We start from the raw sequence: 12,108 nt of genomic DNA, 5'->3' as shown, positions 1-12,108 counted from the left end.
CAATTCATCTGCTTTTGCAGGACAGTCCTCTTTTTAAACCTTGGCATACTAGAGATATAATCCATGTTTCTTCAGTCAAATTGTTGCATTTATTAAATATTTTCAGTCATTATTTAAGAATTTTGGATGTGATTTACAGTATTTGTTTACAAAAAACATTTGTTTTAGGTGATTTCAGTAGCTTTTTTGTGTGGAAATACAACAGAATCAGCAACACAAGCACCAGTAGTAACACAAACACCATCAGCAACACAAGCACCGCCAACGTACCGCTCAGGACCTCAATATACCATAAGTAAGTGAATGTTTTTATGGCAACATTTTACATTTATATCCTATATCATATGCCCGGGAAAAGGATAGTTTGTCCTTTTGATATGGAAACAATAATAAATACATTTTTGATACCTAGACGAGAAAAGACGCATTTTGTGAAAAAAACACAACATGACTCAAGTCATACGTTTGACCATCATATACCTTAAACCATTACAAATAAAATCCGTTTAGGTACTCAAATGTGTCATTCATGAATCGTGTAGCCATGTGTGTAGTCTAATCCAGTAGCCTACAGTGCAGTATTTTATGAATTGCGTTTAAAGACTTTTTTTTTATTCTTTATGATTTGATCCGTTTCCTATGACAACCTCCTACAGTTCAATGTGCAAAATGATTTTGTTGGATTATATATAATTTGTGTAATTACGTTTTAATAGGTTAAGTATATTTGCTGGTCATTTTGTCAGATTTTCGGGCTGCTCCGGATTTACCCATTTCATACATAACTATGTTTTTTCCAGTGACCCCCCAATTTTCATTTTATAACTTTATTATGCTATTTGGGAAGTTTTTTTTTCATGAAATCCTAATTATTTATTCAGTATTTTTAACAAATAAAACCCAGTTAGACAATACCTATGGACAATCTAGGAAATTCTTTTCCCTCCAAAACCTCAAATCCTTATATCTCAAAAATCGAGCACACCTTTTTTGTCTTATATTGTTCTTTTTATTCTTAAATAGACCAGCGAACATCGTAAATCAATTGTTTCTATTGGTACTTAACGCTATTTTTTGCACACGACCCAACAGACGAGTCTCAATTGATAACACACGGTAACTGATCGTGTTAAGGTTTGGAGGGAGACATTTTGATCGCTACCTGGATTTAATATCTTAATCCGAGCTCCAGAAACCCAAACCACCAAGAACTCATCCTTACCTTACCCAATTAATCTGGTACATGTACCTTTGATATATTGTTGTTCTTGACATATTCCTCGTTTCCAATCCAAGATTGAAAAAACTATATTAACACTATTTGACCGGAAGACAAAGGATAAAATACTATCTGAATGCTCGTGAACATAAACAGATCGTGACGAATCTTCTGTAGGTAATATACTAGGCTAGCTGCCAACACCTGAAGAAAATTACTTTTGATGTACCCAAAGATTGTCCAGCAGAATTATATATCATTGGAAAGGAAAATACCATAACTCTCATATATTTTAGATGTCGTCATAATCGGATATGGTCACGAATGCAAATATTTGAAATCAAAGGTCACAACCCGAATTTTTTGTACGAAAATCAAGTTTTACAATAAAGTGCATCTGTGGTTCCCGTAAATTCAATCTGAAAAAAAAAAAACAATCGCATGGCTGTTATGAATAAGAAACGGTAAATTGGTATCTTATATATATTTTTGATAATCATGAAGTATGTAGATAAATTTGACGGTTGTCTTTAGTCATGAATGTTCATGTTTTTTCATCTATATTTTTCTTTTTTCGATTATTGTTTTTGATTTAAAATTAAAGAAATATATGTAAGATACTACTGCGGACATTTATTTCTTCATATTTGTTTAATTTTACTTTGATTTTGTTGGTTTCTCTGAAATACAGTTGATTAAATACTAACTCTAATTTCTTAAAAAATAATTTGAAATGTAGTCACGTAAAACTATAACGTTGGATTTTATGACAAAAGCAAGATGTATGATGGTACAGTTTCATATACTTGCATAAGAAATATTCTTATTTATCCTTGAGCATAATATAACGGTAGTTTTGGTTTACATAAACGAAAAAAAAAACAAAAACAAAACAAAAACAAAAACAAAAAAAAAACAACAAAACAACAACAAAAAAAAAAAAACAATGATCCTAAATCGACATTAGATTTATATTTTCAAGTTAATTTATCAAAGTTACAAAATAATTTTGCTCACATAAATGTGTGTTTTGTTTTTTGCTTTTTATTTGTTTTTTTTAATTCTTTGCTTTTTATTTTATTTTATTTATTTATTTATTTATTTATTTTTTTTTTTTTTTTTGGGGGGGGGGGGTGGGGTGGTTGTTAGGTTTTTTTACATATGGATATATAAATTCGGTTTTTGTTTGTTGCTTTTTTTTTTTCTTTAAAAATTCACATTGTAAAAATTTTTATAGATATTTATGCTAATATTTGCATCAGTCTTTGTCTTCATCGAGACAACAGTATGCGTATATACATTATGACTTAGGTCCACTGACTGACATTGACAAAGTTTTGTTTAAGGCAGACGCACCAACTCTAGCAAAATGTCGGAACACATCGGGCCGTCAAAAAGAACTGGTTCAAACCCTAATTTTCCTTTTCCCACCCATAATCAACTGGAGATCCTACCACTGGATTAGGATGATCTGCTTTCATCCAAATTTTGGTCTGAAATGAAGACCGCAGTATGTGTTGCTGAAATGTTACATCACACGGAGGAAGCTTCACTAAACTTAGCTCTTTTGCTGTAGCAAATTTCACTCTGAGCTTGTTTAGGTCATTATGAAACCGTTTGACTTTCCTTTTGAGTAATAAAGACTTGAAACGAGTTTGCGTCCCTCTGCAATGCAAAGATCAGTGTGATAAGATGAAATACTGGACAAATCACTGTACTGTTCGATTGATTTCTTTAATTATTTTACCATCGATTTATTTTTATTTTCGTATTTTATGAGGCTGACTTTATAGCTGATCTGATCCGAAAGAAAGAATATCGTTTAGCTAGATCCTTTAATCTCAGTTTCCGCTATATAGATGACGTATTATCTTTAAACAATCCTAATTTCGGGGATTTGATGCATCGCATCTACCCCAAAGAACTTGAGATAAAGGATACTACAGACACTGTGTGGTCGGCCTCATATATTGACCTACACTTAGAAATCGATGGTAAAGGAAAACTATAGACCAAACTTTACAACAAACGTGATGACTTTTCATTCAAAACTTTCCTTTCACCTGTGGCAACATCCCATCAACACTTGCCTACGGAGTATTCATATCACAACTCATACGTTATGCCAGAGCTTGCCGCAACTACGCAGACTTTTTGTATCGCGCTAGAACTTTAAGGAATAGGCTTCTGGAACCGGGTTATGTTGCTACAAGATCGAAGTCATCACTACAGAAGTTTAATGGTCATCAGCATGCACTCGTGGATCGTTATGGTGTATCCATCTGCACCATGAAAACTGATTTATTCAACGAGTTATAGTTTTCCTTTCCTCGTTTGTCTACCCCGGACTTGACTGTTTATGAGCAACTCGGCGGGTGGTTCTAGAAAAGCAGAGGACTCTTTCCCTACCGGTGCACCTGGTCCATGCTCCCAGTTTTTAGTGGAGTCCGAGTTGCTCATTTGATTTTGTTACTTTGTGTGTATGATTTTAGTTACTATATGTTCTTTGTTGTGTATGTCTGTTTTCCATGTCTGGTCTTTGTCCCTGGATTACATTCCTTTGATTACCGATATAACCTTTGTTCCCTTGATTACTTTTCTATTCCCTGGAAAAAAGCCCTTAAACCTTTTTTCTCCAAATACCTTTCTGCATGCATTGCATTAAACACTATGCATGTCGGCCTCTTCCTGATTGCTGTACAAAGAATGACAGTCTTGCACACCGTTGTACATGATCATCTTGACTTTTTCTGGACTAGAAAAAGTCCCAGCAAGATAAATTGTTTCTTCATCTTTACGGGCATTTCTTTCTCGTACTTCACTGACAGAAATCTGATCAACGACTGCTTATTTTCACCTGAACTTAGAATTTTTTTTCCAATGTGGAATGACTCGACCTTTCGGTTACTTGAAAAGTCTATATATAAGTATATCCAGATATGGACCTCCGCTCGTGTTCTGCAGCATTAGTTGAGTTCTTCTAATCATACCAGTCTACAACTGTAAAAGCATGCTGCAAACAAGCAAGCTGTTTACAAACATAATCTCCCCGAATATATCCAAAGGTTTTATGTTTTTTTTGTCAAACGATTGGAGTATTGCCATGCCATCTCGAATATGAACTGTTTTGGATTGTTTAAATCCTGGAAGTGTTGTAACAACAGTACACTCTTTCTCAAATTCGTGAAGTAAATTAGCCTCGATTTTCGCATTGCTCCAACGTCAATGCAGGTCCGGGTGTCAAAAGAATAGGCCTGCAGCAGCGCTAAGCTTGTCGTAAAAGGCGACGAAGTAGTGCTCAGAGCAAATTGGGTACTCCTGGCGTGTTACATGCTGGGGTTGTCAGGCTATAATATAGAAAACTTGACCGCAAACCATAGTGGTGCACCGTGTTGGGAATGATGTCACGTTGCACGTACGTTAAAGAACCCTGCTGTGGTATTCGATAGGAGTAGTGACCTTTGCGCTCCGCCACAGGATGCTAAATTTCCCGACCTTACCCATCCCTCCCTTTTTCTAGTGGCAATAAAAATTTATCGACCCTATTGTCATTGTGACCCATCCTTTTTTTTTATTGCATCATCACTTCATGTTCATTTTTATCATCCATCTCATGTTCATCGTCTGAATATAGATGAAATATTGCTGTTCGGACGTTAAACCCCAACAATCAATCAACCAACGCAATTAAATAAAGCTGTAGGTGTCGGACCTTTGGGAAATGACAATACGAACTCCACATTTACGTCACCTCTGCTATTTTGCAAGTACCAAGGCACGCCTCAATACTAGTATAGGCCTGTCAAAACTACGAGAATTGCCATCAGAGAGAACACCTTCAATGAATGATTAACCATTTGGTTTCCATTGTCGATTGAATTATGAATCGAATCTTGCACGTCTTGATATGCATGCATTCTAGTGGAAATGTTGACATGCTGGACAGATTGCAAAGGTATGTCAAAAAGGTCCGTCATTTTTTATGTAACATGCTCAATCAGTTCATTCGTCCCAATTCATTCCTGATGTCTTTGTTCCTTGATGGGAATCCACGCGGTTTTTTATCAATCCAGATCGTTTGTGCATTTCTGAGCTCAACTGGCTAATTGATGTCTAGTTAATGTCCACCCAATAACAAGAGCAGATTTTGTCGAATCAAGCCAACTATTCCCCTTCCCCTTTTAATCTTTAAGGACTGTTTTTTTTTTAGTTGCCATGTCCGACCACATATTGCAAAATCCCCCGTATCGAATGGAGTCTGGGTTTTTGAAGGTAGATTAAGCATATCAAGTAGATGAATAGGTACTCAAAGGGTATAGTTACCTCTTTGTTATGTAAAAAATACGGCAGCATTTTAGTAAAGCTGGACAATTGTAGAGACCAAATACCTTCATGCTTAGCGTGTATATTTTGAAGCAATATTTCGACGGCTGTCAAAAACGGGCCTGAGCACTTCGAAATAGGATATTGTTTGCAACCCCATGATTTGAATTGGATTTGTAAAGGGTCAATGTGGGTTTTATACAATAATTTGAGATTAGAGTACATGCTCGAAGTTATGTCTAGTCTGTTTTCGAAGGCATCATGGCGGTTTGAAAAAGTCTGCCACATGTCATCAGAAACGCTTTCAAAGAAGTTATTGTGACTACAGAAATTGACGAAAGCTAGCATACATAACGACATAAGAGCTTCATAAACCAATGTCAGACTACGAACTGCTCGGTTAAATTGCTTTCCAGGTAGCATTTGGTCAACAGTACAACCAGCATAAACGTCAGAGTCAACTAAAAGGTCCCGCAGTCCACCGTCGGCCCACAATTTACGAGTTGCTTCAATAAAACATGATAAGGTGTCTTTAAATATGTGACTAAAAGGTATCTGACATTGCTGCTGGTCAAATGTCTGAAAAGCATTTTTTTGTCCAACTTTGTTAGACATTTCTGAGCACTTCTTCATTGTAGTGTACATGGTACATGTACTCATATCGCTCAGTTTTAAATCAACCACTGGTACATAGGCAACTAAAGTGCAACGAGAAAGCGATTGCCTGACCTTTGAGTTGAAGCCAGTCCAAAAAGGAACGAACTGCTCCATATGGTTTCTAATAAAGCCATCCCATCTAACGACAGTGAGATTGTGTCTTTGGGCATGTCTCAAAAATATCCACACCGATTCTGAAATTGGATTATTCCCTTTCGCAATAGACATTATGTTTAAAATAAAAACAACACAAATTTCTCGAAATGTGACAGTACGGTTCCGTGACCACATGTCTTATTGCTTAATCTAATACATCTTCAATTATTCAAACGTCTTTTTTCTTGTATTGTATGTGGGTACATTAAACTCGAAAACTGAAAGCCTTATCGTGACTTCGCCGCTCGCCTATACCGCTCACTCATAACATTATTTTTTCTGGGTTGTCTTTCTCAGTACATTTGGCCCACACAATGCCGTCTTTTCTGATGGTATAATTTGACAAAAAGTTGTTTTTTGTTAAAAATCCAACACTTCCGGAGCACGATCTAGCACACACGCACGTGCATTTGTTTTCTCTTGTAACCAAACACGTGTACCCGTCCGCGTCAATATACACCTGACCAATGAGATGCGTTTCGGTTATCCTATTATATGCAGAATACTACAGATAATGCATTCTGTTAATATTATTTTATCACTCATTTTACTCAAACCATTGACGTTCCAAACCTGCAAAGTAACTGGAAAGACCTTCTTCCACGTCGTTGTGAAACCTCGTCTGGGGCCTCGCCTACTTCCATCTCCGTAACTACGCCGACCTTCCAAATTTCATCCGAGTATTCTCGATGCCCATCTTGTGTATTTTGTTGGCAGTGGCCCCCTGTCTCTAAGTTCCAATTTCCCTTATTACCATATTTAAAGGCGGAATGAACGTAAATTGGAGTATTTACATTTAACTGAAAACATCACATAAAATCAACAATGAAACTAAGATTTTTCATCAATTAAAACGGAATCAGGTTATCAAAATACTAAGTTTAAACATATTTTATTCAGTCAAATACATTTCTGTTTGAATTATACACAGTACAATAATACACACTGGATCAGGAAACAAGCAAACCTTATATTAATCCACCTCCATATAAGGTATGACAAATATAATATCTTATAACATGGTTTGATGCTCTGTGTACGAATTTACTGAAACGATGAATTGCTAAAAGTTAATGGATAGTGTTAAAGTAATATGAATTACAGAGAATACCAAATTTAACATCACTGAAATGAATAAAATTATAGAAAGAAGAAAAAATGGGGAGAAAAAACAAAAATTAATACAGAAATTGAATAATTTAATTAATCGATATTAAATATTTAAATAATATTAAGTATTTTTTTTTAAAATGTGTGAAGTTGAAGTGCATCTCAAGTGAACCGTTTGCAATGATATGCTTGTGGACTTGTAAAAATAATAGTTTGTTTTGATCATTTGAGATCAGCAGAGTGTATTCGTCGAAATCAATCTGGAAGTGAAAAGACGAAAACGTGTCGTGTCTAAGCTGAGTATAGCGGTTGCATCTGAGTAAATAATGGGAAGTGGAGTCAATATTTCCATATGCGCAATTAGGTGAATCGATCAGGTTGCGATCGAATAGGTGTTCACGGAGCGAGGAGCAATTCATACATAGACGAGCGTGTAGCCTGTCTTTAGTGGTCACCCGCGTAAAAATATGTCGGACGTTTCTTCGTGTTCTTAATTACATGTTTTTTGAAAAAAACATGAGGAGACTCGATGTTACGGATATCAGAAGGAAGATTACTCCTCGATTTGGTAGGAGAAGGTAAACAAATAGTTGGCGAGGAATTGAGTTCTTACTCGACGTTCGGATATGAGATTAGCCTGACGAGTATTATGAAATTGACGGTCACCGACAATATTAGGAACCATATTTTGTAAATATTACGTTGCAATACCATTAACCATTTTATGGAATAGAACTAATTTATGCCATTCACGTCTGGTAGCTAAGCGTTCCCAAACAATCTCTTCGTAGAGCTTCTGCAGAGACGTTAGTTTTGTGCCATCCGTCACGATTTTAGCTGAATCCAGTTGAACCTATTTTTATTTATAAGTCCTATATTGCCATCATCCCACACAACGTCTCCTTATTCGAGTATCGGTCGTATATAGGACATATAGGTGGTTTCTAGTGAGAACCTGTCGAGCAAAAATATGTATTTTCGAAGGAAGTTTAAACGACGATATGCCTTGTCGACGATCGAATGTATGTGATCATGCCACGACCCGTTATTTGATATAATGATTTCGAGATGCTTTCACAGAAAACAACCCTGAACTCCTTTCCGCAGTCAAGTGCCCCTCGCCCCCCCCCCACCTCCCCATTTCATTTGAGATATTTACCAATTGGTTAACCGCCGAGTTGCCACGAGTGAAGCCAGACTAGTACGGTAATGACAGAATTGTCTAACAAAAAGTTGCGCGTATATTTACAAACACAACGTTCAATGCATTTTGACATGTGTGACAATAAAGAAATATATCTATAGTTCTTTACATCACTTGATGCTCCCTTTTAATCGACCGGAGTCACTTTTGCTCTTTTCCAAGAATATGGAAAAGTTCTTATGTCAAAAATAGGTAAAATAGTTTACATAAAGGGTAGGTAAGTTCACGAGCAGCTTCACTTAAAAGTGTGCTCCGGAAGCTTTTGATGTGTTTAATATAGATAGTACATCATTAAGTAATACGCTCGGTTATTATGATGTTGTCAATTTTTTGTGGTCCGTTAAGAGGTAATTCTGGTAAAAAAGCATCGAAGTATCGTCTAATGCAGACTGTGAAGCAAAATATTCGTTGAACATGTTCAATTTTTCGAGTTTGTTGAAAATAAGGTTATCATCTCTCACTAAAGGAGGAATACCCGAGTGGCAAGATTTCATGCCCGTTATAAGATTGTATGTCTTCCACCAAGAACGAGACGAAGATTTGACCTCAGATAAGTTATTAGTCAATTTATATTGATAATCGCTCCGGAATTTACGAAATAGATCTGTTACTTCATTTAGAATTGTACGAAACTTTTCCTAATCGCCAGGATTGTTTGTACGTCTCGCTTTTTGTGGATCCTATTTTTCTGTCGCAGGCGTCGGCGAATATTACTAGTAAGCCATCGCGGTTCGTCCTTATGAACAGTTATGATCCGGCTATGTTGCCTGAGTCGCTTCTAGAATATAATCAGTTATATCAATCCTTGTATTATTGATGTCATTATTGTGATAAAATACATCCCAGTCAACGCGAGATAACTTCCTGCGGTAAAATACTACTTAAATGATAAGAAAGAAGATTATAACATTTAAATATTAAGTTAAAAAGTGTTTATCATTATTTTATTTAATTATTATATTATATTCTTACATTAACACAGTTTAAAAGGCTATCACATTGATAAAATATCTTTAATTTCTATTGCACGGTGTGCACATCCAATACAGGGCCTTTCGAACAGAATTAAGGCCAACACACTTAAGGTGTTGACATGACAGACAACGACATTCACGACGCTCTGCCCTGCATGCAAGTCCGATTTGCATATTGCACCCTCAAAGCACTTCTTTTTTCATTACAATTGTTTTTATCCAAGTCAGACCATCACTGTTTGTCAGAATCCTTCTTGATCCTTTAGCTGAAAGTTATGATGATACAGTACCTGGTGGTTGGTCTTTTTCTGCAAGAATCTGATATAGATTAATGAATGCAATTATATTTTATCCTGGCATATTTCAGTTCTTCATTACACCATTTCTTTGGTATTTTTTTCTGTACTTGTCAATGTTCTGAGAATTTCTTGTGTCATTTATATCACCAACCATATTGACAATGTCTTAAGAGAGTGTCCATGCAAATTATGTTTTAAAAAGGTTTCATCTATTTCATATCACAAAGTTGAGTTTGGGGTTTTGTTTAACTGCAACGGTCAAAGAGAATTAAAAAACATAGAAAACATTACAATTCATTGAAAAAGGGGGATAATTTTTTTTTTGTGTACAAATTTGTTGCTTTGTCGGGGAAATTTAAAATCGTTTGTATATCCATTCATTGTCGTTTTAAACAAATCATTTTTTTGCTATTTGAGATACAGATGATATAAACATTACATTGAAATTAACAATTCAATGGGATATGCATGTAATTTACCCTGTACAAACCATATCATAGGATCTGCCTGATTTTAACATGGATATATAGATTGACCAGATATTGCGCTAGAACTCTAACAAATAGGCTTCTGGAACAGGGTTATGTTGCTACAAGATTGAAGTCATCACTACAGAAGTTTTATGGTTGTCATCATGAACTCGTAGATCGTTATGGTGTATCCATATGCACCATGAAAACTCATCTAGTCAACGGGTCATAGTTTTCCTTTCCTCGTTTGTCTACCGGGACTTGACTTTTTATGAGCAACTCGGCGGGTGTTTCTAGAAAAGCCGAGGACGCTTATTCTACCGGTGCACCTGGTCCATGCTCCCAGTTTTTAGTGGAGTCCGAGTAGCTCATTTACTTTTGTTACTTTGTATGTATGGTTTTAGTTACTCTATGTTCTTTGTTGTGTATGTCTGTTTTCCATGTCTGGTCTTTTGTCCCTGGATTACATTCTTTTGATTACGGATATAACCTTGGTTCCCTTGATTACTCTTTTAAGAAAAATGTGTTCACAGGATTTTATAACGTAGCGCAGGCACGGTGGGGGACATATCTCTCGGCAAAACATACATAGTTTATGTAATCACATTCATTCATATCTAATATTTCAAATATAAAACAGAAGTGATAATTTACATGTTTTTGAGGGTTTTTGATTATTATGTAATCGATTCAGGTCTGGAACTTCCCTATTATTTCTGAATTCTACACGAAAATATAGTCCAAATGTTATTCTTTTTATATCATTCAATATCCCTTTAAAACCAGTAAATAGGTTTCTGGTAATTGTTCAGCTCAACAATATTCTATAATATCTGCAAGATAAAATTAAGATCTAGTCTTCAAATCAACTGGAGATTTGAGAGTGTCCTTTTTCGACTTGAAACAGTAATCAAGGGACCCAAGATTCTAGCGAAAATCAAAAGAATGTTATCCAGAGACAAGGACCAGACATGGAAAAAAGACCCACACAACAAATATCATAAAATAACCAAAATAATACAAAGTAACAAAAGTAAATGAGCAACTCGGACTTCACTAAAAGCTGAGGGTTGGCCAGGTGTACTGGAAGGGTAAGCGTCCTCTTTTTTTTCTTAAAGCAACCGCGGAATTAGTCATTAAAATTCAAGTCCAGGGTAAACGAAAGAGGAGAGGAAAACTATGCCACATTAAACAAATCAGTTTTCATGGTGCAGACAGACACACAGTAACGATCCACGAGTTCATGATGATAACCATCTACTTCAGTTGTGTTGTCTTCAATCTTGCAGCAACATAACCTGTTCCAGAAGCATAATTGTAAAACGTCTAGCACGATACAGAAAGTCTGTGTTGTTACGGGAAGATGTTTGGTAATAAAATGCCATTCAGGGAATTAAGTTCTTGCAGTGATGTGTCAAGAAACCTTAGATGAGTTAAGCATATTTCATATAACACAACTATCAGTCAAAATCGTCATCCATTTATATTTTAGTAATGATAAACAGGAAGTGAAGAGGAGTAATTTAAACCAAAACAAATTTGCAAAAAAATTCAAATTGATAAAAATGCTTTAGTTTTGGAAAATCTTATCAAGAAAATTATCTACTTAAGCTGAAAATGGTTTTATTTCAGTATTATAACAGTGTAGGATAAATGCATTTAAAATACGTTTGGATGGTTAATGCAAAGTAACTTT

At 35.6% G+C, this 12,108-nt stretch overlaps 1 protein-coding gene across 4 annotated transcripts in view; it reads left to right on the top strand.

Annotated features, from left to right (window-relative positions):
- LOC148618142 (uncharacterized) overlaps positions 1-12,108 on the top strand; it is a 75,780-nt gene that overhangs the window by 36,415 nt on the left and 27,257 nt on the right. For all 4 annotated transcript variants that reach the window (XM_088586039.1, XM_088586036.1, XM_088586038.1 and 1 more), the window contains one exon: positions 169-295. In XM_088586039.1, coding sequence (XP_088442165.1) covers positions 169-295 — 127 coding nt within the window. The remainder of the gene's footprint in view (positions 1-168; positions 296-12,108) is intronic.

This window comes from Perna viridis, chromosome 5, assembly GCF_037379345.1.
Source record: "Perna viridis isolate PV_CMFRI_1.1 ecotype Kerala chromosome 5, ASM3737934v1, whole genome shotgun sequence".
Lineage (NCBI taxonomy): Eukaryota > Metazoa > Mollusca > Bivalvia > Mytilida > Mytilidae > Perna > Perna viridis.
The sequence above is the reverse complement of the archived record's forward strand: the minus strand, read 5'-3'. Positions and strand labels throughout refer to the sequence as shown.